General features: G+C 41.0%; 1 protein-coding gene across 2 annotated transcripts in view; it reads left to right on the top strand.

Annotated features, from left to right (window-relative positions):
- The first annotated feature begins 571 nt into the window (after nt 1–571).
- LOC131241199 (probable inactive ATP-dependent zinc metalloprotease FTSHI 1, chloroplastic) overlaps nt 572–27,710 on the top strand; it is a 29,544-nt gene continuing 2,405 nt past the window's right edge. Inside the window, exons 1-13 of one of the 2 annotated variants that reach the window (XM_058239925.1) lie at nt 575–1,430; nt 1,950–2,034; nt 11,293–11,727; nt 11,859–11,912; nt 12,031–12,096; nt 13,131–13,226; nt 13,322–13,450; nt 23,572–23,624; nt 25,906–26,101; nt 26,325–26,439; nt 26,853–27,127; nt 27,294–27,377; nt 27,519–27,631. In XM_058239925.1, the coding sequence (XP_058095908.1) occupies nt 733–1,430; nt 1,950–2,034; nt 11,293–11,727; nt 11,859–11,912; nt 12,031–12,096; nt 13,131–13,226; nt 13,322–13,450; nt 23,572–23,624; nt 25,906–26,101; nt 26,325–26,439; nt 26,853–27,127; nt 27,294–27,377; nt 27,519–27,631 (2,399 nt within the window). In that variant the 5' untranslated portion in view covers nt 575–732. Of the gene's footprint in view, nt 1,431–1,949; nt 2,035–11,292; nt 11,728–11,858; nt 11,913–12,030; nt 12,097–13,130; nt 13,227–13,321; nt 13,451–23,571; nt 23,625–25,905; nt 26,102–26,324; nt 26,440–26,852; nt 27,128–27,293; nt 27,378–27,518; nt 27,632–27,710 lie in introns of both variants that reach the window. The other variant, XM_058239926.1, reaches the window with a different exon arrangement.

Below are 27,710 nucleotides of genomic sequence, written 5' to 3'. Positions count from 1 at the left end.
TGATCTATATTACTTAGATCCATGCCATCCATCCGTTTTAACACCTCAATTTTGGCAGTGATACCAAAAATTTAAGCAGATCCAAATATAAGGTCACGAAGACGTGCATGAAGGGATCACACAAATATCAGCTTGATCCAAAACTATTGCGGCTCACAATAAGTTTTTAATTGTTGATCACCACTGTTTCTTGTGGTGTGATCCACCTGAAATTTTTATCTGCTTCTTTTTTTTAATTCATGTCATGAAATAATCTTTCAAAACGGATAGACGGAGTGGATGTAAGGTATATACATCAAGGGGGGCCCCACGTTCAGGGATCCACCGAATTCGCGGCCTCCCAAATAAGCCGATGCACGCTCGTACGTTGGCTTCACACGCATATGGAGGCAGCAAAGGTTCAAAAGTTGAGCAACGGTCCACATTGATCGCACGCCTACTGAACCGGCCGTTATTTCATACTTGGGCCAGATCTATCCACCCGATGAACGTCTCCCAACTCGCTCCCCTGTGCCTGCGAGTAGGGTTCTTATCCTACCCGCACGGACTGGCTTTCTCCATCCCCCTTCATCTGCAAACAAAACCCCGCCTAAACCCCAATTCCGGATTAAACATCTATGCTCCAAACTCTGCATCTCCTCTCCTCTCCTGTCCCAATCTCTTCCCCTCCATAAAACCCTAGAAATGCTTTCAAAACCCTAATTCCAAAAATCGCATTCTAAATTCCTCGGGATGAACGCCACTGACATCCTTCTCTCATACAACACTCCCCATCACCGCTCTCCAATCCCCAATCTCCCCTCAATTCCCCTTCACAAACCCTCAAAACGCTTCAATTTCAATCCAAACCTCCGAAAAGGATCTCGCCGTTCTCGATCTCTTGGCACCTTTCCACGTAACTCCGCTTCCGATCCGGTCCCGAAATCTGACTCCCGCGACGATTTCGTATCTAGGGTTCTGAGGGAAAACCCTAGCCAGGTCGAGCCACGCTATCTCGTCGGGAGCCGGTTCTACACTCTCAGAGAGAAGGAGAATCTCAACAAGGCTGCTGACAGTGGAATCTTTCAGCTTGCAAAGAAATTGTCTGATATATGGGGAATTAAGAGGAAGGGAGATGTGGTCGGGGGTCAGACAGGGGAACCGTCTGATCCGGTGTATTTGAAGGATATCCTTAGAGAGTTTAAGGGGAAGCTTTATGTTCCGGAGGAGGTTTTCAGGGTGCGTTTATCAGAAGAGGAAGAATTTGATCGTAATTTGCAGGAATTGCCGAAGATGAGTTTCGAGGATTTCCAGAAAGCCTGGAAGAGTGATAAGATCAAGCTGTTGACTTCAAAATCGGTGGCTGGGGTTGATTCCGATTATGGTTACCGCAATTTTGTCGTGGATTTGAAAGAAATTCCAGGCGACAAGCAGTTGCAGAGAACCAAGTGGTGAATGTCAATTTCCTTAATCATTGCCTTTATTTTTTCCATTGGAGGAAACATATACAATGTTTGGATTGGTCGAGCCAAATGATTTTGTTTTGCTTGGCACATAGACTTAAATCTCGGGCTTGCTTCTGCTGATCCATGCTTTTTGTATGGTGGGCTCTTTTGTGAACCGTTCCTTCCCCAAAAATGTAGCCCATTGGAAAATTCTAGCTGTACAATTGGGGTGTGTGCGCACTTCTTGCAAATTGTCCACTTTCAGCAGCCAATCAGACAGTTAAAAGTTGTTTATCTGACAAGACGAACTGCCTGGGCTGTTGTTGGGCCTGTTGACCAGATGGTTCAATGCTATACCAAACTGGTTTTTAGTGATCTAACTTCTTTGCTGGGTATCTGGTCCGACTGTCTGGCCCACTCCAGGTCGAGCAGAAATGTCAGTTTAGTGCCTCTCTTGTTGAGCTCTTTTCTTCTTGAAAAATCAAGGATGTATATTCAGGTCCTGCAAATTACATCTTGTGTCAGGGCGATGAACTTAACTGAGAATCAATCACAAACCCTCTTGGAGGAATACAGGGGCCCACAGTATGAAATTGAGAAGCATACCACGGTAATGTATTTCTGCTTCTCTGTTGTGAAATAAGTGTATGTGTTCTTGTTTCTCTAGTTATTTTTAGTTAATCATGCTGTCTGATTAAACTATTTTGGACAGAACTCGTTCATTTGGTGGATTGCTCTTTTTGGTTGGTGTTCATTCATTATATTGTTTTTGATAGGTAATATGGGCTTGAATCCATGACCTCTATGTTTAAATGCTCTTTCTCTACTACTGAGACAAGGGCTTGAACCCTCCATTCAATTTTTTTTTTTGGAAGGCAATGATAATTTTATTGAAAAAGAGCGCTGAGATGGTGCCAAAAGGTCAACCCAAAGATAGAAAAATTAACATCCTTCAAAACATCTATACGAAAGGGCTATACCACAAGATATAACTTCACCCTACTAGAAACCCACTCCATTGCATCACTTTCATTTTGAGAGCATCTTCCATTCCCTTTCTCCCAAATCGACCATAGGACAACCAAGAGACTCAACTTCCAAACAACCCTTTGCTTGCTTCTTCAACCTCAGTCTATGCCATGCCAGAAGAAGACCCCTGATTGAGTCCGACATTGACCAAGGCACATTGAAGCTCCTAGGCCATACCACATTTGCCCTGTGAATGGGCAATGAATGAAAATATGATCGATTGATTGGCACCCATCTTGTACAAAAGACACATGCTAGGGATAATCATTGACCATTTTTTAAGATTATCAACGGTCAAGACCCTTCGCCCTCCCACTAGCCACCTAAAGGCTGCGACCCGGGAGGGCACCATACACCAAACCACTGTGAAGCTCAAATAATATAATACGAGCGAACTGAGAAATGCCCTGACTCACCTTTCAGCCAGATCACCATATCCGAGTCACCACTCAGCGAGCAACATAATTGGAGGTGATCCAGGAGCGAGACATACTCCATCTCATCGTTAAGGATGTACCTTTGGCAAGGGGGCAACCAAACTACTCTCCACACCAAGAGAAGCATTTAGAAATCGAAACATTAAGGCAGGTTATTCTTGGAAATACATTTTGCAAGGTGGTTTCCTGGACCCAAACATCTTCCAAAAAATCTGACCCAGAGAGAATTCGATGCCCTTAATGAACTTCGGCTTTACAAAGATTACTCCTTTCCAGATTGCAAATTCTCTACAGAAAGGAGAATCCCCAGTTCACCAACCTTTTCTTGGCACATGTACTTGCTAGCTATTATCTCTCCACAAGGCATCCTCTTCCACCCCAAATTTCCATAGCCACTTTCCCAGCAACTTGAGGTTCATAGCCTCTAGGTCCTTGATGCTTGCTCCTTCTTCACGAGACTTGCACACCTCACCCCATCCCAACAAGCAATGTGTGGAATTTCTTCTTCTTTTTTTACCCCTGCCATAAGAAATCATGCCTTAATCTTTCCAACCTTACCAACACAAACTCTGAGCATCTAATAAAGACATGAAGTATAGGGGCTATGTTGCTTTGATTAGAGTAGCTGGTCTCCAAATGACAAATATCAACTCTTCTACCTTCATAGCTTCCTTTCGAACATTTCCACTACTTTGTCTCACAATTGTTTGGCCAATTTCTCAATGCAAGGGGGTAACTCAAGGTATGCAGAGGGTAAAAAACCCGCCACACCACTAAAGATCCTTGCCAATTGCTCAACCTCACCCATAGGCATATGAGCTCCTAGTATCTCACTCTTGGTGATGTTGACTCTCAAGCCCGACCCCACTTCAAAATACTTGATAAGCATTCTCAACTTATCCACCATAATTGCATCGGCTTTGCAGAAGAGGAACATGTCATCGGCAAATTGAAGATGGGAAGTTGGGAAGGTCGACCCTCCCACCTTGAGCCCTCAAAAGAAACCCACCTCTTGTCCTCTGTCCAACATTCTTCCCAAAGCTTTTGCCATTCTGTTCACTCCCCAAGTATAGGGTTGTGATGTAGTAATAAACTCGGTAAGTCCGAGGTCGAATCCACAGGGACTGAAACTTGTACGTTTCCTGGAACTAGGTAGAAATAGAACTAGCCTAAGATGCAATCTAAATCAAATATAAATTGATGAATAATGGTGAGAGATTAATGTAAAACTTTAAGGAATTCAAAGGAAGGAAACTAGGGATTCAGAGGATCCACTTGTAGGGATCAGGGAGATCTTATGCTTGCATCAAGAATTATGAAATTTAAACTGAACGTTACTTGATCTGGTTTTCAAAAGATGAAAGGTATATGAATTAGAATGGATTCCATCATCTAACCCTGCCCAGGAGACAAAATCAACAACAGAATTAAACCAATTACCAACTAATCAGATGATTATAAATATTAGGAAGGATACCGACATCCAACCATATCCAGGAGACGATGGTGAACAACAGGGCTTCCTGACGTCATAATCCAAATAAGAAAAAAGAAATACTCAAAGCCATTGCAAACCCATTGTAATGTCAGTCACAACAGGCCATTAAAGACTACAAATATTCTCATAATAAAATTAAATCAAAAATCAATTCAGTCTAAATAAAAGGCATAGCAACAGTCTCCCATCACGCTACAGGCTTCACCTCCTAGCCCTAGCTAAGAGGTTCAGCCAGACATGGATGAACTGGATCTCTTAAAAAATAAACAAATTAAAATAAAAATAAAAAGAAAAAGAAATAAATAAAAAATACCAAACTCCAACTATTCTCTCTTGTGCAATCGACCAAGCCAAACCGATCCGTCCTTGAATAATTTTTCCAGCTTGAATCCCCTCTCCTTTATAGAAGACCCCATGGCAATGGCTTCGTCCTTGTACAACTTCAGTCGGGAGTCTTTTTTCCGCAGTAGAATTCGCATGCGAAGCAAAAGCGCAAAACGTCTTGCCTTTGGAGTGTATTTGCGGCGTGATATCAACTTATCTGTCGATTCTGAAATCTTGGCTAGGTTATTGGCATCCTTGTGGACACATTGGACGATCTGGATCACTCAAAATATTCACGATAGTGACCCACTACTCCCTGCAAATCCCGGACTCGTCCGGACGCGAAAAACAGGGCCTGCGCCAGGAGGAGTTCGCTGTCGAGTTGGTGGGGCCCCACAGAGGTATTTTCGAGGAAATCCACCCCGTCCATTGAATTCAGGACGAAATTTCGGTCAAGAATGGGTAGTTTTGAACGTCCATTCACGAGGCCCAGAGAAGAAATCACGCCAAGAATCGTTTTGAACGTCGCAGGACCGCCTGTTTGTGGCCTCTGTATCGCGCACATGTGCACGCATGGGTGTAAAATTTCAGCAAGGTTTAATAGTATTCGAGGCCGTCTACACGATGAACGGCTCGGATCCGTCGTACAGGTGATGTGTGGGTCCCACAGTCGTCCGCAAAAAGGGCCAGCGGTGTTCGTTGCGTAACTGAAAACGGAGACTTCCGTCTCTGTGAAGGTTGCTACTGGCACGGGCGGGCGCTGGTCCGGTGCGGCTCGCGTACATGTACCATGCAATGTACACGCGTCACATATGGGCCCCACTGTGGTGTATTTCAAAAATCTGATCCATCCATTCATTTTCTCATCTTATTTAAACCGTCGAGACCAAAGTTGAGACAGTTCCAGATATCAGGTGGGCCCAGAATCAACGGTTTATGGGCTGATCTGTCAGTTGGGGCACTTCCATAGTGATCCGAGGGCTGAAATTTGATATGTACGGTTAATTTATGGCCCTCAGGCCATGTATGAAGTTTTGAGCCAATCAGATGGCGGGAACTATGTGATCTTGCATTCTTCACCAATTTCGGGCCTCTTTAACGTGAATGGCTTGATTTCCTCGGATCCCTGGCATGTAAATTCTTCAGTCTTAGTTCTCTTGAGTGTGTCCCTTGCTCTGGTGACTTCAGAGTGTCAAATCCACGCTTTTAGTGCTAGTTTTTAGTCCACGCTCCTGATTACATCCTGCAATAAAAACATGATTAAATCGGGCCATTGAACGGTATCATGCTTATAAATCCAGGCAATAATTGGGTCTGATATGCAATATTTGACCCTCAACACATTCTCACATAGATAAAGGGAGAAAGTGGATCACCTTGTCTTATGTCTCTCGAACTTGTAATGAAACCTTTGGGGGAGCCATTGATTGGAAATGAGAACCTAATTGAGTTGATGCATTGCCTAAACCATCATCTCCATTTCCTCCCATGCCCAATCTTACTTAGCATATAGTCTAGAAAGCTCATGTCAACATAGCGTGAGCCTGTTCAATGTCTAGTTTACAAACTATTTCTTTTAGGCTTATATTTCAAATCAAGGCACTCGTAAGCTTTAAGTGCACTATCCAAAATTTGCCGTCCTTCAGTGAATGCACCTTGACACTTTCTAAGACTGTGTGGAATCTAGAAGTCAAGACTTTGGCAAGAATCTTCTAGGGCCTTCTTATCTAGTTGATTGGTCTGAAGTCCTTTAAGCTTTACAAACTTGTCACCTTCGGGGTAATGGTAATAAAGGATGCCCCAAGCTTTGTTGATAGACGCTCCCTGTCTAAGGATTCTGACATGAAGCTCATAATGTTACCCTTGACGACATTTCAAAATACTTGGAAGAATGGCAAAGGGAATCCATCAAGTCCCAAGGCTTTATTGCTTTCCAGAGAATCCATAACAACCTTCTTCCTCTTTAGTGAAAGGTCTCTCAAGCGAGTTAGCTTCCTCCCTTGAAAGACTATTGAAATTCAAGTTGTCCAAGCTTGGTCTCCTCCACCCTTCCTCGAACAGTAGCTCTTCATAAAACTAGATCACCGACCCGCACACCTAGGGGTGTACATCGAGTCGAACCGAGTCGAGCTGGCCTCAACTCGACTCGGCTCGGCCACTAGCTGACCTCAGCTCGGACTCGGCTTGGCCCGATCCCCGAGCCTGACTGGCTAGCTCGGCTCGGTTCGGTTAGCAGCTCAGGCCAGTTCAAGCTAAGAGTTCGCCATTGCAACATTTTCACAAACACCTTGACCTCACCTTCAAAATCTCACTGTATTTGAGAAAGCAGCAATGGTTTTACAGGTATTTTATCAAACACCTTCTAAGAAACATAAAAATTAAGAAAAAAAAGGGTATTGGTTTCATATACATACCTTCCTTGCCACCAGCCACACTTCGTTGGGTCATTTCATCAAACACTTGGTGAGCAACATCAATATTAAAGGGAGGTAGACCGAGGTGAGCGCCAGAGAGGAGGGGGAGACTAGAGAGAGAGAGAGAGGGAGGAAGACCGGAAGAGGGGAGCTCGAGCTCGAGTTAGGGTTTAGGGATGCCGAGTAAGGGAAAGGGCCAAAGGGGTTAAGGTTTGTGTGGCTGGGTGAGTAAAAAGGAGTAAAGAAAAGTAGGTTTTTTTTTTGGAAGGGTATATATACCCCTGCACCGAGTCGAGTTGAGTCAAACCGAGTCGAGCTGAGTTCGAGTTAGATTCGATCTGAGTCGAGTCGAGTTGGGGCAAGCTCGAACTCGGCTCGAACTTGTTTTGGAGCTCCAAAAATCAGCTCGACTTGGTTCAAACTCATCTTCGAACCGAGTCGGGTCGAGCTTTTTTGAGTCGAGTTGAGCGAGCCAACCGAGCTAGCTCTATTCGTGTACCCCCCTACGCACACCTGATACCTGATCTTTCTCCTTAAACCGTCTGCTTTCTACAACAATGCTACTAATCTTGTTGCATCTTAGCTCACATGCTCGCAATACTGTGAAAAAATCTCTTGTTTCCATCAGCCTCCTTAAGCTATGTGGCTCTTAATCGCGGCCTCCACTTGGCTCTTGATCACCGCCTCCACTTCACCTATAAGGTCTTTTCTTCCTCCGATAGCTAGGTCCCTTTTGCCTTAGGGCTTGATTGGGAGCTCGTAAATGGAGGTAAATGGGAAACAGAATTGGAGGTAAATGTATTGGGAGTAAATGGCTTACTCAGTTGTGTTTGGATGGGAGTAAATAAAACGCATTTGAAATCCAAATGTTCTATTTGGATGGGAGTAAATGAGAGGAATTAGAATGCATTGAAAGATTTCAATATATTCACAGGAATGCATGTGATAATCCCAAATTAGCTTCTTTTTTTTTTTAACGCACGCACTCACACTCCACACACGCCCACGAACTCACACCACACAATTGAATTTCACCACCATGGGTACTCAAACCCATGACTTGGTGTTGAAACTCTTGTGAGTTAGCTTTAATATCTCAAATCAGTGTGCACGTGTGATATTTAATAGAATGATTATAAGAAGCCCATTGAAATATATACTTCAGCCAAAAAGAGGAAATTTTGAGCCTCAGGTGGGCCATAACCATAAGGATCACAAAAAGCAACTTGCCAATGTTTTTTAACCGTCTATTTAGATGGTCAAACCTTCGGATGGTTTGAATCATTTTATTGGTGTGATTTTAGTGATGTAGTTGATAATTAAATTGTTTTGGAGTATCATTAGTGTGCCACGTGTATGACAGACATGTATATAGCGGCACTTTGGTTTACTCGTGCGACTCTCCAAGGAGCTCAAAAAGGTATTTCACCCCCATTAACTTCCAAATCCTCACTTGTGGAGAGGATTTCATTTACAAGCCCATTTACTCCCATTTCATTTCATTTCCATGCATTTACTCCCATCCAAACACACTTCAAATGTCAATTACCTTCATTTACTCCCATTTCCCCCATTTACCTCCATTTACTCCCATCCAACCGGCCCCTTAGGGCATGTTTGATTTTCCAAAGTAATCGCAAATGCATTGCAAATATGTAATAATTACTTCCTATGGTAATTACCTCATTGTTCCCGAGGGTCGATTTGACTGTTACTTTTTTCAACACTAAAATCGAGGTTGCTGACAAATATATGTGGGGCCCATCGTGATATATGTGAATTATTCACACCATTCATCCGTTATGCCAACTGAATTTTGGGCATGAGTCAAAAAATGAGGCAGATTCAAAGATTAAGTGGACCACACCATAGGAAAAAAGGGAATTGAACACTCACCGTTAAAAACTTCTTGAGGCCACTGTTTACTTTTGTGTGGGCCACTTGAATGTTGGATTTGCCTTATTTTTTGGCTCATGCCTCAAAATGTTGTGGTAAAGCGAATGGACGGAACGGATATATCATATACATCACAGTAGTGTCTAGAAATTTAAACCAGCCCTTTTAAACCAGTTTCCAAAACTGAAATTCCAAAGGATTTTCAAACCGGTGAAAGGGTAATAATTACCCATTTACAGGGTATTTACACTTGCTTTAAAAAATTAAACAGGCCCTTAATGTTGAGAGCTTGGATTTTGTGGTGGATGCTTTCAGTTCAGTCTCCTGTATTACCAAGATTTGGTCCCCTGCTTTAAATTTTGTGTCTCTTGCTTTCCCAAGATGCTTTCAATTTCAGTCTCCCTCATTGATTACTAGCTTTTCTCATTTATAGGCACATATATTGTATGCAAATAATTATATGGTATGAGTATGAATTTCAAGTTCTATAAGATTCCTCAAGAGATTCATGAATCTTTTAGATTCCAATGGTGAAAAACTAAGCGAGGACTACCTTTAAATATCATTCTGTTAACTCAAGGACGAGTATGACATACATAACTATACTAACATGGTGATCCAGTTCGTATAATAGTGACAGATCACTACGGTTGATTCTCATCACTGCTTGATCAAGAGAAGTGGGCTCCACTTATCTTGACTTTTCAAGCAATGGTAGGATTAAGAAGACCCACTTCCTGTCACTGTTTGATCCTAATCAAATGGTGGTAAGGCTCATCCATGGTGAATTTTGCAATGGACTTGTACACTGGACTATTATTCTTTTGTTTTTTGAAGGATATTGAATTTATTCAAGCCAAATATGCTATAAAGAAAAGGAAAGCAACAAAGAAAAGAAAAGAAAAGGAAACAAGAAAAAAATGCACCCAATCCCTAATATATTGATTAACCTTACTGGTAACCCCGGTAGAAGAACGACTCCTATTCCGAAATCACCGATCATTCCTCTCGCCCCAAAGAGTCCAGAGGACTGCAAGTAAAGCAACTCTTCATCTAGATGCTCTCTCTCCTTGACCCACCTGCATGCTAGGAGTGAAACAAACCATCAATAGAACTAGGCATCACCTATGAGACACTAAACATCAACAAAACACTGCTTCAAACATCTCTCACGAAAAGATGATGGATGAATGAATGATCCACTGATTCCGTCTCCTTGAGGCAGAGGAGACAAATATTAGGAAGCACCATGGCCTTTCTCCAAAGGTTGTCAATTGTCAGGATCTTTTTCCTTCCAACAAGCCAAGCAAAAGCTGTGAATTTAGGAGCACCATTGGATGAAACAACACCTGTATGACTGCAAAGCATATAGTTCACAAATTGGGAGATCAGAGTGTAGAAAGATTTCATCAAAAAGTTACTAGACTTGTCAAATTGTCAAACTAGTGAATCGTTCATGCCCGTAGTAGGTTGGAGCCTATGCAGACGGGAAAGAAGGGGGATGATCTCTGCATCAGATAGATTTCTCCGACAAGGGGAGACCCAAACACCCTATTCCTAGAGACTGAAAAAATAGGCGACAGAAACATTAGAGACAGGACAAAGCCCAGCTGGCCTCGGGAAGACCGATCTAAGAGAGGACTCCTCACACTAAACATCATCCTAAAACCTGACCTGAACGCCATTCCTGATGGAGAAACTCAAACCACCAAACACTTTGGAAACAATCCTAGCGACGGCATTCCAAAGATGAGAAGCATGATACATGGACGAAGCCTTCATCTACCAACCCATATGAGAGGAGCCATATTTTCCTACTATGATGGACCTCCACAAACTACCCTCCTCCCGTCCAAACCTCCAAACCCCTTTTCTTAGCAACGCCGCATTAAGCTTATCGAACCACTTAATCCCAACACTCCCATCACAATAGGGCTTACGCACTTCCTTCCAATTCAACTGGTTAAATTTACTTGAAGTCACACCACCTTGTCATAGAGTAATGTATTTGGATAAAATGGTGATAATATTCATCCAAGGTGAATTCTGCTATGGATTTATACATTGGACTATTTTCCTTTTATTAATATATTCGACATTTGCAAAATTTATATTTTATTTTATTTGTATCACATCAGCATCATCATCTTTTAAGTGGATTGATTAAGAGAGAACAACCATATTTTGTTTACGTTTCAGAGCAAGCCATTTCAATTCGGAAAAGTTATATTTCTATTTTCACTAACAAGCAATTGGTATATTAAATGCAGTCTTATGTGGGAAAATTGCCCGAATACCCTCACCCTGTTGCTTCTTCCATATCTAGCAGAGTGATGGTTGAGCTTGGGATGGTAACAGCTGTGATAGCTGCTGCTGCTGTAGTGATTGGGGGGTTCTTGGCAACTGCAGTATTTGCTGTCACCAGCTTTCTTTTTGCTGGTGCTGTATATGTTGTCTGGCCCCTGGTGAAACCACTTCTCAAGCTCGCGCTTGGTGTTGTGTTCAGCATTGCGGAGAGGATTTGGGATAATGTTGTCGATTTCTTTGGTGATGGAGGGGCAATCTCAAAACTGTACGAGTTTTACACTTTTGGCGGTGGGTCTGCCAGTCTTGAGATGATGAAACCAATTATGCTGGTTGGGTTGACCATGGTCCTCCTTGTTCGCTTTACTCTCTCGAGAAGGCCAAAGAACTTCAGGAAATGGGTGATTTCTGCCTCCTGTTTTGGACTCAACACTTTTCTGATATGCAGTGGTTTAATCAATTCAGTTATGTTTCAAAAGGTTGATGTACTCCCATGTATTTCAGTTGATGAAATGCACATTTTTTTATGCAGGATATTTGGCAAGGCATTGAATTTGGACAGTCAAAACCGCAGGCTCGAGTTGATGTTAGTTTAAGCAATTCTTCAATTCATTTTTCTCTCTGCCACAGGCAGGATTTAACGTTGGTTATAAAATGATGACTTAAAATGCTCAAATTGGCTTTTTTCTATTGGATTCTGTTAGGGTTCAACAGGAGTCAGTTTTAGTGATGTTGCTGGGATTGAGGAAGCAGTAGAAGAACTGCAGGAGGTAAGATAATTTTCTATGCTATATGTTGGTTCTTATGGCTGGTTGTTTGGCATGAGATGGCATTTCTGTTACTTTAGTACCCATGCTATCAGGCCATTTTTATGCTGGACCCCGTCATGTACCTGTTGTTATGTGGTGTGCAACCTAACGTACAACATGTTTGTATGTTGCCTCTCTCCAAGTCAGGAAACATGAGAACCTCAAAGCCATTCGTTAGTTGTTTCTTGATCTTGAACAGAGGCAAAATGCTTTCAAGATCCTCTCTATTGTTCCTTTCCGGAAGCAAAAAAGACCTTATTTTAAATGCTTCCAAGCTTGTAAAGTCTGTTATCACGATATGTAAATGCTTATTTCCTTAACTTGTTTATTTCAAAGTTGGAGACCCACATTAACATGTTGTGTAGTTCACATGGTGTAGAATGGAGTAGATTTAGCTTGTCATTTCATGTACATAAATTTCATGTCATGTCACATGATGAAGAGGAAGCATGATTCAAACTTTTAAACCTATACTTTGAAGGGTCTCATACTCTTTGATGCAGGACAACTAACCACTTGCTATACAAGCTCAAACTGATAAAGTATGGCGAATCAATCCCTTTATTTCATAGCCCAGGCCCCACATCCCATGGGTTAGGACCTTGGCCAAACATCCCTCGTGGGCCCCATGTCACATGGGTTCCACCTCACACGAGCCACCAGCCTTACACAGGCTGCCAACCCCAAGTGTGCCCCTGCATCCCACATCCCACCCCACTTGAGCCCGGTGTGAAAATGCCCCATCATTACTCTCATTGGTTTTATGCAAGTTTATGTTCTTGTGCTTTGCTGCTAACCTCATTCTTTTTTGCATGCGTTTCATCTTTTTCTGCCTTTAGTAATTTATTATTTCATCTCCTCAGTTTTTTTGATGCATGGATCTGGATGTTCTTTTGCTTTCCATTTTTGGGAGTTCCATTCTTGGGCCATAATACTTAGCTTTCTTCAAGACTTCCTCTAGTTAAAGCTATCTAACTCCATTATTTATTGATTAGTTGGTGAGGTACTTGAAGAATCCGGAGTTATTTGATAAAATGGGGATAAAACCTCCTCATGGGGTCCTTCTGGAGGGGCCTCCAGGATGTGGAAAGGTTAGTTATATTCTTGAAAACAACCATGCAAATTGTTGTTTTAAAACATTGTCTTTACTTGCTCAGTTCATTTATTTTTCTCCATTACTTTCCAGACTTTGGTGGCAAAGGCGATAGCCGGTGAAGCTGGTGTTCCATTTTACCAAATGGCTGGGTCGGAATTTGTTGAAGTCCTAGTAGGTGTTGGTTCTGCCCGTATCCGCGATCTCTTCAAGAGAGCTAAGGTTGTTCTATTCTATTTCTATGTGAGCTTGGAAATGACTCATGCGTGCGTGTTTTAAATTCTTTCCCCAATTTTGAGAGGCCACAAACCCAACTTTCAATTGACAGAAACTTCTGACACAATGATTGTTTCTGTTGATGTACCACGTTACAGAGCTGGTAAGAGATTTGCAGGGATCATTGCTGATTTACTTTGCTTTTTTTCTTTCTGCCATCCTTTCCAGTCATGATAATCAAATCATCGATAGTAGCGATTTAGTTCCTTGGCAACTGAAAGCTAATAATAATTAAAAAAAAAAAAAAAACCAACTGGCAGATTGTAGTAAAGAAGAAGGCCAGATGCAGTTTGGAACCGAGGAAACCCCTTGTGGCATCGAAAGAAAGAGGCATTGGGAACAGATGACAAGCTGAGAAAAGAGTTGAGTAAGGAGCAAGGAAAGAACTGGGGAGTGACGATGGCAGGAAGGAATGGGAGGACCCTTTCTTTTCTTCTCTCTCTCTCTCTCTCTCTCTTATGGGACGACCTATAGAGAGGTGGTGTAGATACGGCACAAATAAACAAGAAGGGCATTGATGGAAGAATCAGAAGGGTGTAAATTGTCAAGTTATCCTTCAAACAAAATTTTCAAGGTAGAGGTAGGGGCATCGGAGATTGATGAGAAAGAGCTTGTTGACAAGTTTGGTGGGTACAACAGTAGTTAGGGACATCTTGGTGGAGGTAGGATGATGGTCTGAAATGAGGTGAGGTTTGCAGAGTCTCAATCTGAATATTAGAATATTGGACTATTCGAAGGTATTGGATTAGAATATCAGTTTGCTCCTTTTGTGGGTTGCTCCGCCTAGGGGTGCACATTTAACCGTTGGATCGGTCCGGTTTGGTCAGGTTTCAGGGTGCTAACGGTCCGGTTCCGGTTCCCATAATTTCTGAACTGTTGATTATGAATCGGTTCCGGTTTAGGGTCCTGTAGAACCGAACCGAACCGTTGATCCGAACCGTAAATCCGAACCATGATAGGAACCGTGGTCTGTGGATCTGAATCGTAGATCCAACTTAGTTTTAAATTAAAAAAAAAAACCTGTTTGAGCGCCCGTTTTTGAGCGCTTGCCCTATTTGAGCGCCCTACTCCTGCCCTATTTGATCGCCCTACCTCTGCTCTCTCTCTCTCTCTCTCGCCACCCTCCCCCTGCTCTCTCTCTCTCTCTCTCTCTCTCTCTCTCTCTCTATCTCGTCCCGGTCCGGCGGTCCCAGCGCCCTTCCCCCCTGTCTCTCTCTCTAGCCAATCCATTTCAGCTTTGGTATTTCAAGAGGGATGAAGTGCTGATTTGGAGAGAGAGAGGGAGAGAGATATGAAAGCATGCTTGTCGGCCATTAGAGCTTCAGTTTCGGTGTCTTAGGCGATCAAATCTCCCCAATATCTGATAATTTCCACAAGAACGAAGTTTCAGGCCCCTTTCTTCTCTCGTAATTTCTCTGTTTCTGTATACATTCCACAGATTTTCATCTATAAACCCTAGATTGTTTAAATCCTGCCTTTTTGCTCGCTCGATCGAGGTCGGGATCGCCGAAAATGACCAGATCTCGACCGATTTCCACAGATTTTCGTGCATTCTTCGTCGAAATCGATCGATAGAGTTTGATTCCGGTTTTCTATCTGATTTCCGATTTTGATCTCGTCTAATTTGGTTTCGTCTAGGAAAAGGAAAGAATTAGGGTTTCGTAACTAGGGCTTTGGTTGGAATTACTCGGGGTTTTGTTCGTTTCTGTATTTGGGGAATGAGGAAAATAGGAAATCGATGGACCCCGGTCGCTTTCGCCACTCTTCAAATCATCAAATCTTCACCTCATTTATCCTCCTGTAGAAAAGCCTTAGATCTCTGGCATTATCAATGGATGTACTCTCTCTCTCTCTCTCTCTCTCTCTCTCTCTCTCTCTCTCGCCGTATCTGGGTGCTGCGGCGGCACCTGCCACCTGCAAACCCCATGCGCATTGCTCTCCTCTTTGACACTGAGAACTGAGAAGGACGGCCATCGCATTTCCTTCAATGGCAGTTGAGGTACGATTATTAGTTTTTTTTTTTCCTGTTGAAATGGGTTTTCATTTTTATTGGTTTCTTTTTTTCATTTTTTTTGTTTTCATTTCTTTGTTCGTCTTATGCGCCAGTTCCGGTTCCGTTTCGTTTTCACGGTCCGGTTCCGGTTCTAGGGTGCTAATGGTTCGGTTCCGGTTCCAAAAATTGTAGAACTGTTAGGAACGGTTCGGTTCCGGATTCACCCTAGAACCGGACCAAACCGACCCGTGTGCACCCCTAGCTCCGCCAGTCTTCTACTAGCAATGAAAAAACACACATCTCACGGGGCCCCACAGCTGGTGGGTAGGAAGAAGGTGCCTACAGTGGATAATTTGTAAAAGAGAGTTGATAATCACCAATGTTTGCCTCCTATGTTTGCAAAACGAGGAGTTAATCAGCCATCTTTTCATACACTTCCACTTCATGAGTGAGTCTTGGGTTCTTTCGGTGTCTTGTGGGTTATGCAGGAGTCGATTTAGGGGTTCTTGTTCATTTGGCATGTGGATGGGGTGGGGAAAAGAGGAAGGGAAGTTTGGAGATGGACGTTATTATCTGGGTCTTTAGATGGACTAAGCTAGATGTTATGCATTGGGCTTCAAACACTTTTAGTTCTGGAAGATTGTTCTTTCTTCTTCTTCTTCTTGGGTTGCTTTGTAATTTTTAATTTTTTAATTTTTTGTAATTCATTTGGTAATTTTGGCTTCTCTATTTGATAAAATCGTTACCTTTAAATTTATATAAAAAAAAAAAAACAAAAAAAAACAACAATGGTATGGATTGATTGTGTTGAAGGAGATCCAAAAGGTGTTGAAATTGGAGTATTGTGGCGTCAAGGGTCTTCAACAGAGCTCTTCTTCTGTTTTGCTACTGTGCGCCGTGAGCAATTTTATTGGGGTTGTCAATGGGATCTTCCCAACCATGGGCCTGGTTGTTGTATCTCTCTCTCTCTCTGTTTGCTGTCTGTTTTCCTTGTTTGTTTCCCTTTTGGCTTTAGCCTAACAAATCTTATCTAAAAAAAAGATGTTGTAAACGGGGAAGGGTTTTGCAATGGTTGTCCTAGAAATTGAAGAATAGGAACATTAAATGGGGGAGGCTTTATGATGTTGTCTTTATGGCATCCCACTTGGGAATCAACCGTACTTTTGTTGCTAAAAATTGCATGGTTGGTGGTGGAGATTGATGAGGCCTCTACAGGTAGAAGGGTGATCAAGTTTGCTAGGCTGAAAGCATGTACCCATGTTGTGATGCGTTTTAGTGACTTTACCGAATTTTGGTAGTGAATGTTTGCTGCCTGCTATTTGTGGTTCCGGGGGAAGATGAGTCGAGGGGAAAACCAGAGCAAGGAAATTCGAGGGGATAGATGAAGGCTATGCAGATCAGGGATGCACGATGTTAGTAGGATGACATGTGCCCAAGAAGATGTGGACATAGAGAATGCCACATAGTAGGGAAGGCTGTTGTGAAGTGGGGAATTGGGGGGGGGGGTCCTGCTGGCTGGGCTGAAAGAAACAATCATTGCTTCTAGAACCCAAGGGTTTCTTCGGCAAGGGTTTTCTCTAGGGTGATGGTCTTTCTTAGGGATTGGGCTCTGTAGTGTTTTTTTTTTTTTTGGGGGGGGGGGGGGGGGGGGGGAATTTAAAACTTAAAACGGGGTTGTCATCAATGCTTTGAGGACCATCCTGCTGGCTGGGCTGAAAGAAACAATCATTGCTTCTAGAACCCAAGGGTTTCTTCGGCAAGGGTTTTCTCTAGGGTGATGGTCTTTCTTAGGGATTGGGCTCTGTAGTGTTTTTTTTTTTTTGGGCGCAATTTAAAACTTAAAATGGGGTTGTCATCAATGCTTTGAGGACCATCCTGCTGGCTGGGCTGAAAGAAACAATCATTGCTTCTAGAACCCAAGGGTTTCTTCGGCAAGGGTTTTCTCTAGGGTGATGGTCTTTCTTAGGGATTGGGTCTGTAGTGTTTTTTGGGGATGGCTCTAGACGTGGGACTGGTTTTTGTATCCTTTCCCTTCTCCTAGGTTTCTTTTCGTTTTCTTCTTTCTTTTGTTCCCTTTCGTTCTATGTGATCTTTCTCTTAGCAATAAAAATTTCACCTTAAAAAAAATAAAAATATCAATGCTTTGATTTTTGCTAGCGGTCATATGTTGATAGCTGACAACATAAAAATGTCTTGACATAGTAGTTAGTACACTTTGAGGAAATGGGCAAACCATCATGACAGATGAGGGTAGTTTGCGTATTTCTAATTCGATACAAATGTCTTGACATAGTAGTATAGTACGCTTTGAGGAAATGGGCAAACCATACAGATGACGGTAGTTTGGGTATTTCTAATTCGAGGGAAATATCTGCACATAACCTTAGTGTTTCATAAGAAAAATCAACTGGCTAGTAGGGACAGTTTGCCTTCTGCAAAATTTCTGACGATAGGGCATGTTGGTACATTGTCAGGATTAGGAATTTGTTCGAGTAAAGATATGAGAGGTAGGAGGAAACAACTTGAGAAAAGAGGTTAGGGGAAGAGAAGAAGCTTATGTTCAGAACCTCAAGTTCTGTGGTATGAGGTGATAGAGGGACTTTGAGGCAGTGAAAGTTGGATTATGATGGTGAAAACCCTAATGAAATTCATATCGTGGAATGTTCAAGGGTTGTGAGGCTTCTGTAAAAGGATGCATGTGAAGGAAGCAAAAGGTTTAGGCGGCTTCCTAGGAAACAAATTCAAGCATTCAACGATGATATTGCAGAAGCATTGCAGTATTGAGGGATAGCAGGGCTCTGAACAAGCAAGATGGTTATGTAGGCATATTTTCCATCTCCATGGTGTTTAGAGATATGAAAACTGGAGGCTAGGGGATCTTTGGCTATATCTATGGCTCTCATGATCAGCATGCAAGGGAGAAAATGTGGAGGGATTCTCCATTGTGAAATGGAGGAGATTCAAATATCATATGTTTCCCATTTGAAAAAGAGGTGATTATGGACTGACAGCCAACATGTGTGGATTCATAAAATGGATGGAGTGAAAAGCTATTGATTTTTCTTTAGGGGATCCAAAGTTCACTTAGTCCAACAATTAGGAGGACCTGGTGGTGGCCAGAAGGGATTGTTTTCTTATCTTGACAACTGGGAGGATCTTTACAGGGAGGGTTCCACAACATGCTATTCTGAGGCCTACTTCCATTCACTTACTATTCTGGATTTGAAGGTTGATTTTTGGGGTCTGTTACATTTTAGGATCAAATGGGCTTGGCATGGAGGGGTGGAGCTCGGAAAATTATTTGGAGGCTACTTGTGATGGGAATTCTATTGTTTATTTGGAAAACCTGGAATGCCCATTGTTTTCAAAACAAGAAATCTTCAGTTGAAGAGGTTATTTTCTTGGTGAAAAATGATGTTTTGGAGTGGTCCACATATGCAAAAGCTGTGAAGTCTTTTGATCTTTCTTCTTGGTTTTTGTTGTAGTTTCGGGTTGTATTCTTTTCCCGCCATTGGCGGGCTTTTCTAATAAATTTCTAGTTATCTCTTAAAAAACATTTTATGATCGAATTGATGTGGCTCAAGGTGGATGGATTTGTGGAAATGGTAAAGGAGTGGTGGAATTTATTTCAAGTGCAGGGACCAACGAGTTACAAATTGGTTGCAAATTAACGTGTTTGAAAATCGAAATCAAAGAATGGAATAAGTTAGATTTTAGAAAGTTTGATGAGAGGATGGCAAACTTAGCATTGATAAAAGGAGGAAGGTAGCCTGACAGAGGAGATAAAAGCTTGAGAAAATCTTTGAAAAGGGAATTAAAAAAGAAGGCAGTGGAGGAAGGGATTATATGGAAGTAAAGATCGCCAGTCACATGGTTAACATGACAAAAAACACCAGAAACTTCCACAAGATTGCTATTGTAAGAAGACAATGTAATCAAATTCATAGCCTAGTGGTTGGTGGGTTGATGGGAGAGGTTTGTATTGCAATAGGGGATTTCTACAAGTTGTACAGTGACAAGTGCTGGGACAGACTGACTGTTGATAATTTGGAGTTCAATTGCATTAGTTGAGGATTTTGACATGTTGGAATATTCTATTGTGGAGGAAAGGCTTTTGGAAGTCATCAATTTGCTAAAGAAAGATAAGGCCATGATTTTGAAACATGTATGATTCAACCGTATTGCCTATATTATATCATAACTATATTGGCCATCTCCATTACACGATATATCGTGATCAATCCAATTAAAATAAGAGCTGTGTTGCCATTGTTATGGGGCCAATACAGCGGATACGACCACAAAGGCCCCCTTTCAAAATTTCCCCCTTTTCTTTCATTCTCCACTTCTTCCTTCATTTTAACCATGGAGGAAGCTCAGAAACTCATGCTAAACTAGATATGGCCCTATTTTGGGGATCCAAACACAAAATTTGAGAGGGATCCAATGGATTGAAGTAGAACATACCACTTAAAGAAAATATGGAAGAAGAGTAGGCCATCATCTTTTTGTTTCATTTTTTCATCATCTATGTTTTATTTTAATACGATTGACCCTAGTCCAAATTGTGCTTGATAAATGTTCTACTAGGGCTTATTTGGTTGACTTTCACTAGGTCAAGCCAATAGACAACATCCTTGTCAAATGATGGTTTGATTGCCATTAGATACATGTTAAATACAAAAATATTATATGTTTTTCTTTTTCTTTTTTAAATTCTTTCTATGTTTTGATAAAATTTCAATTTTATTAGGTAAAAAGAAAAAGGTTTATATGGGTTTTTATTGTTTTACATGAGTCCAATACACCCCACAACATATGGGCTTCACGTATAAAATTCTCTTGCTAATATATTAGCATCTAGCTTTTGCTAAGTCCTTGGTTTAGTCATATCCTTTTCGCAAGGTGTCTTTATCAATGGACTTCGGATCTTGGATGGAGTGTTGGGTTCTCATGATTTTATTGCTTCTAGATATAATCATATAAAGGGGGTCGATGGGGTTATTTGTTGGTTGGATTTCAAAAAAGCTTATGATCATGTTAATATATTTATTAGGGAGGATGAGATTTGGCATGAGATGGAGGTCTTGGATGCAACGGTTTACCAACACTGTTAATTTTCTGGGCTTGTGAATGGCTCCTCTAAAAGGCTTCTTCAGAGGCTCCAAGGGTCCTGGGTAGGGGTATTCTTTATCTCCTTTCTTATTTATGGTGATGGTGGAGGCTTTAAGTGTGATGATCAAAAAGGCATATTTGGAGATGCTGATTGAAGTCTTCAAGTTGGGTCTTAATGTATCCCATTCGTAGTTTTCAGAATATTGATTTTATTTTATGATGCTGAAAGAGAGGAGCTTGCATCTTGAAAATGAACTTGATATGCTTTAAGGTGGTTTCGGGGCAAAAAGTGAGCTTGTGAAAAAATAAAAAAGAAATCAGTAGGTTAGATTGAAAGAGAGGAGTCTAGCTATCCTATTGTTGATTAATAAACCTTCAAAAAGGTGGTGGGGCCCATTATCGACAGGGTCCAAAGGAGATTATCAGTGTGGAAAGGCAAGTACCCTTCATTTGGAGGTTATCATGCTAATTAAAGCCATGGTGTCTATTATGCTGATATTTCATGTTGCTTTTTTGTTGCCCATAAAGTGTGTTGCACAAGTTGGAAACAACTACAGTGATAACTTCTATTTTGGGTGTGGAGGAGAATAAAAAACACCCTTTAGTGGAATGGGTGAAGTTTTCAAGCCGATTTTTCTAGGGGGTATGTGTATGAAGTCATGCAAAGCTATGAATCAATCTCACAAAATGGTTATGGAGATTTGGAAATGAGGAAAGGGGTTTGGGAAGGAGCTTGTGAATGAAAATATGGATGGCCGGAATATGGGTGGTCCACTCGCATGTTATTGAGGTATTGAGGATTGGGGGTGTGGAAAACAATCCTCAATGTGGAGCAAGAATCCATTGATGAATCAAACCCAACATTAGTGACAATGTTTGAAGTATCGATATCGCTGCAAGTTTCAATAGCCAGGGATACAGAAACAGTATTGATATCATCAATAGCCGGAAATGCAGGGAAACACGGGGAAAATGGTGGAATTTTTCAGTGAAACTTTAGGGAGATGATAAAATACACATATTTGTATATTTAGGAATAAAAAAATTGCAAAAAGAATGCATAAATAATACTTTCCATTTAATGGGGCCCTAAAAGCATGTGCTGTTGTAGAAATTAGTCCAACCATCCCATCAATCCCATCTATCCATCATGCCATCCAACCTTCCAACCAAACATCCATTGGTATTTCAGAATATCGACAACACATGATATTTTGGCGAGAAATCGTCGACAACTAGAAAGGAAATGAAACATTGTGGTCTTGATATTGCCCATGTTGTGACAACGATAATATCAATATCGATATTATCATTTTGACAATTTGAACGCTGCATACAACGATGTGCCCATAAAGAAATTTGAAACGGAAATTTTTTTAATAAGCAATTTTTTTGGCTGTATTGATACATTGATGATATTATTGAAATATTGCTGATACATTGGCGATAGAAGCGACGCCTGGAATTTACACAGTCAGAAATATTGGCGATATCGATACATTGGTGATACAAGCAACATCTGGATTACACAGTCGAAAGTATTGGTGATACTTAGTGATACATCACCGATAGCTGGAATTTCAGATGCTACTAGCGTTATCAGTATCGCTGAGCTAGAGATACAAATAATATCAGGGATACTCCGAACAATGATTAGTGATGGGATATGCATTAGATTTTGGGAGGGTAAATGGTGCCCTTTGGGTCTCTCAGTCTGATCGTGCTATGCTCATATGATAGGAGGGAGGAGAGCAGATCTCCGCTTGAATTTTGTTGTTCAACCGCTCTCTGCAGGTGGTGACATTTGGGTGGGTGAAAGGTCAGACAAGTTTTTGATGATGGATTGTTTGAGTAGCTACTAGCTAGCACATTCTTTTGGATGGTTTCTAATCAGTCTCTCGAATGCTGAATCAGTGGACCGGCTTCTGATCCATTGGTTTGCGGTGGTGGTCTGCTGGTGTATTAAGCAGTTTGGAATGGTCTGGGTGATGCCAAAATCAGTAAAAATTGTGATGGAAGCTTGGGACTGTGGAGTAGAAAGAGGCAAAAGGAGGATTTTGTGTTGTCTTTCTCATTTTATTGATTATCTGGTCGCCATGGGAGGGAAGGAACAATAGAACATTCTCCAGTGCTAACCAGGTGATCGATGAAGTGATCTAATGGCTGGAGTTTTTAAAGAAGTTTGCAGGGACCATGCACTAATCCTTTGAATCCGGTATCAACAGGAAGATATTTGCGCGGATTGGATGGGATTCTGTTCTAAGTGTAGTATGGTTATTTTGTTATACCAGTTGTAGCTTTTTTATCATTTGGTTTTGAATAAAATTCTAGTAATTGAAAAAAGAAGCAATGGCCTATTCATTTTTGTCTTGAACCCTTTTACTTACATGGATTTTTAACTCATAATGAATTGTTCCAAAGCCTAGATCTGAACTAGTATCCAATCAATATAAGTTTGATTTGCTTTGATGCATGATCATATTTCAGACAATTATATACAACCCCAGCAAGTTTTTGTGTGTACATGCCATTTGCTCATTGTCATCATGCAAATCTCATTAATAAAAAGAAATATGGAAGTCATGGTCAAATTGCCAGATACTTCTGCGTTGATTCATCATTGACAAACTTCCCTCCTACCAAGTAGATAGTCTGGCAACAGGCTGGGCCCTGGTTAAACAAATTAAATTTTGGATAGGTACTCGATGGGCCCAGCACTTGAGAAGTTCAAAACCTGGGTCCCAATCACATCCAGGCCTGCCTGTGGCCAACTCTACTAGTTGACAATAGCCAGAAAGTAGAGTTCCTTTGGGCTTGAATATGAAACAAGTCTCACTACTATTGGTTACAAAAGGTGGCACCTCTTCTAGTTCCTATGTTGAGATGGTTTGTCTTTCTTTCTTTATTCTTCTTTTTCTTCTCCTTACTTGTGTAAGAAGTTCATGGTTTCTTCATGCAGGTAAACAAGCCATCTGTTATTTTTATTGATGAAATTGATGCGCTAGCAACCAGGTATGGAATTATTGTTAACAATTCAAATGATACTACCATAAACTTTTTCACTTTTTCCGTGCATTATGGGCTTTGTTCAGAGTATCCCCAATATTACAATAATATCCTTGATATTATCCATATCGCCAATGTATTGCTAGTATTTTCGACTGTGTAAATTCTAGGTGTTGCCGTGTCGCTTGTTTCACCAGTGTATCGGCGATATTTTGATAATATTGCCAATGTATCACCAATGTATTGATATTGCCAAAAACCTGTAAAAATGTTTGGATGGATGGGATGGGATGGGATGGTTGGATGGATGGATGGGATGGATGGATGGTTAAATGGTTGAATGGGATGGATGGATTAATGGGTGGATGGTTGGATCATCGCATGTGTATTGTGCTTATATGCTTATTTATGCATGGATGTGCAACGTATGAATGCATTATGCATGTTTGCTTGCTTGTTAATTGGTTTAATGAGATTTAAGTGATTGTTGTGTTACTATTGGACTGATTTCTTACGACAACACTTACTTTTAGGCCCTATTAAATGGAAACTTATGCATTCTTTTTGCAATTTTTTAATTCCTAAATATGCAAATGTGTATTTTCGCATCTCCTGAAGTTTCACTGAAAAATTCTATCATTTTCCCCACGTTTCCTAGCATTTCTGGAAATCGGCGATATTGTCGGCAATATCAATATCGTTTCTGTATCCCCGGCTAGTGAAAGTTGTAGTGATACCGATACTTTGAACACTGATTATAGGAATAATAGTTCTCTTTTATAATTGGTTCTGGAGAGAGGTTATCTGCTGGTTGGTCAGTAAGCTATTGTCCAAGTAGTAGGACATGAGCATTTGTCATTTTGCTGGTTGGTCGGTAAATTATTGTCCAACCTGTAGGACATGAGCATTTGTCATTTCTAATCAGATTATTCTAACCATCATATCAATAGCTTGAGAAATGGATAGTTGAGATTGATTGAAGAAACAAAATAGATCCAAACATCATCATGAAATATCTATTCTATAGGCACCAAAGATTGCTCATGATTCCAAAGAAGCACTTTGGTTAGTTAATATAACCATCTGATCCATGGCTCGTAAACAATGGATGGTTGTAACAAAATGGTCCACATTCAGAGGGTTATGATTATTAGATTGGCGTGATTTTTTACTTCATAGCCTGCTACTAGGGGTAATGGGACAATTTAAATCCACATGTCAATTTAAAGCTTTGGGGATATCACTAATGTATGTACTCATGCATGTACATATCTATGTATGTTTGTGGTGTTATTCATCATCATCATCATCATCATCTAAAGCCTTATCCCAATTAATTGGGGTCGGCTACATGAATCCTATTCCGCCATTCCACAATATCAAGGGCCATACCTTCAATTAGACTGTAGGTCATCAATTCTTTTCTTACTACCTCTATCTACGCCCTTTTCAATTCTTCCTCATCTTTCAACTCATCCATCTCAGCATCCTCATTTCAGCTACACATCCTATGAATATATTGTTCCTTTACCGCCCAACACTTTGTCCCAAAAAGCATGGCTGGTCTTATAGCTATCCTATAATATTTCCCTTTCAGTTTAAGTGGTACATGGTGATCACATAATACTCCCGAGGCACATCTCCATTTCTTCCACCCAGCTTGAATTTTATTTCTATGGGCAAAATCCTTCTCAATCTCTCCACTCGTGAATTATTGACTCAAGATATCAAAAGTGGTCATTTTAGGAAAGTTCTTTGTCAGCAATCTTAACTCCTTGTTTTCCCTCTTATTGTTACTAAAGTTGCACTTCATAAACTTTGTTTTACTGACTAATTGTATTGTTATTCTTATCTGGATAACAACTCGGAGGTTTGTATCATGCTTTTGGTGTCAATGAGCTGTATGTAAAGTTAGTCTTATTTGGATTGAATCCTGGAGGGTAGTGTCATGCACATCTGGTGCCAGTGAGCTGGTGAGGCAGTCTTGTTCTGTTTGGTATCGTCTGTTGAAATTGGTTCCGCTTTTGATGGGTGACCACTTTCTAGCTTTACAATTCCCCACTATTCAACAAAACTCTTTTACTGCTTACCATGCAGATGCCTCCCTTGTGCCTTTTCTTGGCATTTGGCCACTGATTTTTTTATTCATTTGAATCATATTTAGTCACAATTCTAATGGCCAAAGGAGATTTGGTTGTGTAAAATGCAATGTTATATTGTTTGACTTGAGATTGCATAGTTGTAAATATTGTTTCAAATAATTCTCTATTTTCTTTGGCATGATCAGGCGCCAAGGGATTTTCAGTGAATCTACCAACTACCTTTATAATGCAGCTACACAGGAGAGGGAGACTACATTGAACCAGCTCCTGATAGAGCTCGATGGCTTCGATACTGGCAAAGGTGTTATATTCTTAGGTGCTACCAATCGTATGGACTTGTTAGATCCTGCACTTCTTCGACCGGGTCGTTTTGACCGCAAGGTCCATCGTCTTCACTCACCTAACATGCATCGTTGGGAAATTCAAAGTTTATATCAAATATGCCTTTGAATAAATGTTCAGTTATTTATCTCAATCCGACATTCGTTGTCATTGCATCCACTCGTGAATTGCCTTCTTTGATATGGTGATTGTAGGAAACAATCACAGATATATGGGATGCTAATAACATGGAATTTCATTACATTCATTCTCCCTTTTGCAGATAAGAATCCGTCCTCCCGGACCAAAAGGACGACTGGACATTTTGAAAGTTCATGCCCGCAAAGTGAAAATGTCACCCACAGTTGATCTGTCCACCTATGCGCAAAACTTACCTGGTATTTGATTCTCTTAAAATGCTCCCAATCTATTGATGGCTACTGTTCAGTTCAACTGTAAGCCTATCGAAGAAATAAAAGGAAAAAAAAAAAACATTTGAGCACTATCAACGGTACAATCTCACCTTGCATGCTGCACTTGCATCTTCTTCCAAAGACTTTGACTTAAAATATAACTGGCGGTGAAGAGCAAGATACAAAATGATGATTTGCTGGCAATTATAACTGATTCATAGAACAAGAAGTGATCTCGATAGCAGACATAACCCTTGACAATAGATTTGACACATTGACCTGATATGATAATCGTACTTCATACTGTGTTTTATCAACCTGGTTCCCAGTCTTCTACACATCAATAAAATTGCTCCTGCTTTTGCTGAGCATGAGATCTGAAATTAACTTGTTATCAGGATGGTCGGGAGCAAAGTTGGCACAGCTGCTGCAAGAAGCTGCCCTGGTGGCAGTTAGAAATGGGCACGATTCAATTCTTCAGTCTGATGTGGATGATGCTGTTGATCGGCTCACTGTTGGCCCGAAACGTGTGGGAATCGAATTGGGTCATCAAGGGCAATGCCGAAGAGCTGCTACTGAAGTAGGAACAGCAATGACATCCCATCTGCTAAGGCGCTATGAGAACGCGGAAGTTGAATTCTGTGAACGCATTTCAATCAACCCCCGTGGCCAGGTCCAATTTTGTTTCCCTGAGTTCATCCTCTCTTATATCGTCACTCACATCAAATGCTCGTTGATTTATGTAACCAATATGATCACTTTTCGGACAATTTACATGGTGCTGATTTTTTATTTATTTTATTATTATTATTTATTTTTTTGTTAATTGATGCTTGCAGACATTCTCTCAAATTGTGTTTCACCGTCTTGATGATGAGTCATACATGTTTGAGCGGCGGCCCCAATTGTTGCATCGGCTTCAGGTACAACTGTGAGAGAGTACTGGTTTTTCCTTTTTCTTTCTTTCTTTCCTCTGTTGATCTGGCTTCATATGAGATTCTTGTCTTCATTTTCTAAATCATCAGATGTATCATATGTTCACCTAAGCTGGTTGATTTGTTAAGGTGTTGTTAGGAGGGCGGGCAGCTGAAGAGGTTATTTATGGAAGAGACACATCAAGAGCATCAGTGAATTACCTGGCTGATGCATCTTGGCTTGCTCGTAAAATTTTAACCATGTAGGCTTTCTTTCACTGTCCTTCCAATTTTCCTACATTAGAGGTTTTAGATAGTTAGCAGTTTCTTTCCTGCCCTCCA

The sequence above is a fragment of the Magnolia sinica genome, chromosome 3 (assembly GCF_029962835.1).
Source record: "Magnolia sinica isolate HGM2019 chromosome 3, MsV1, whole genome shotgun sequence".
NCBI classification, from domain to species: Eukaryota; Viridiplantae; Streptophyta; class Magnoliopsida; order Magnoliales; family Magnoliaceae; genus Magnolia; species Magnolia sinica.
This window is presented reverse-complemented; position numbering and strand designations above follow the sequence as displayed.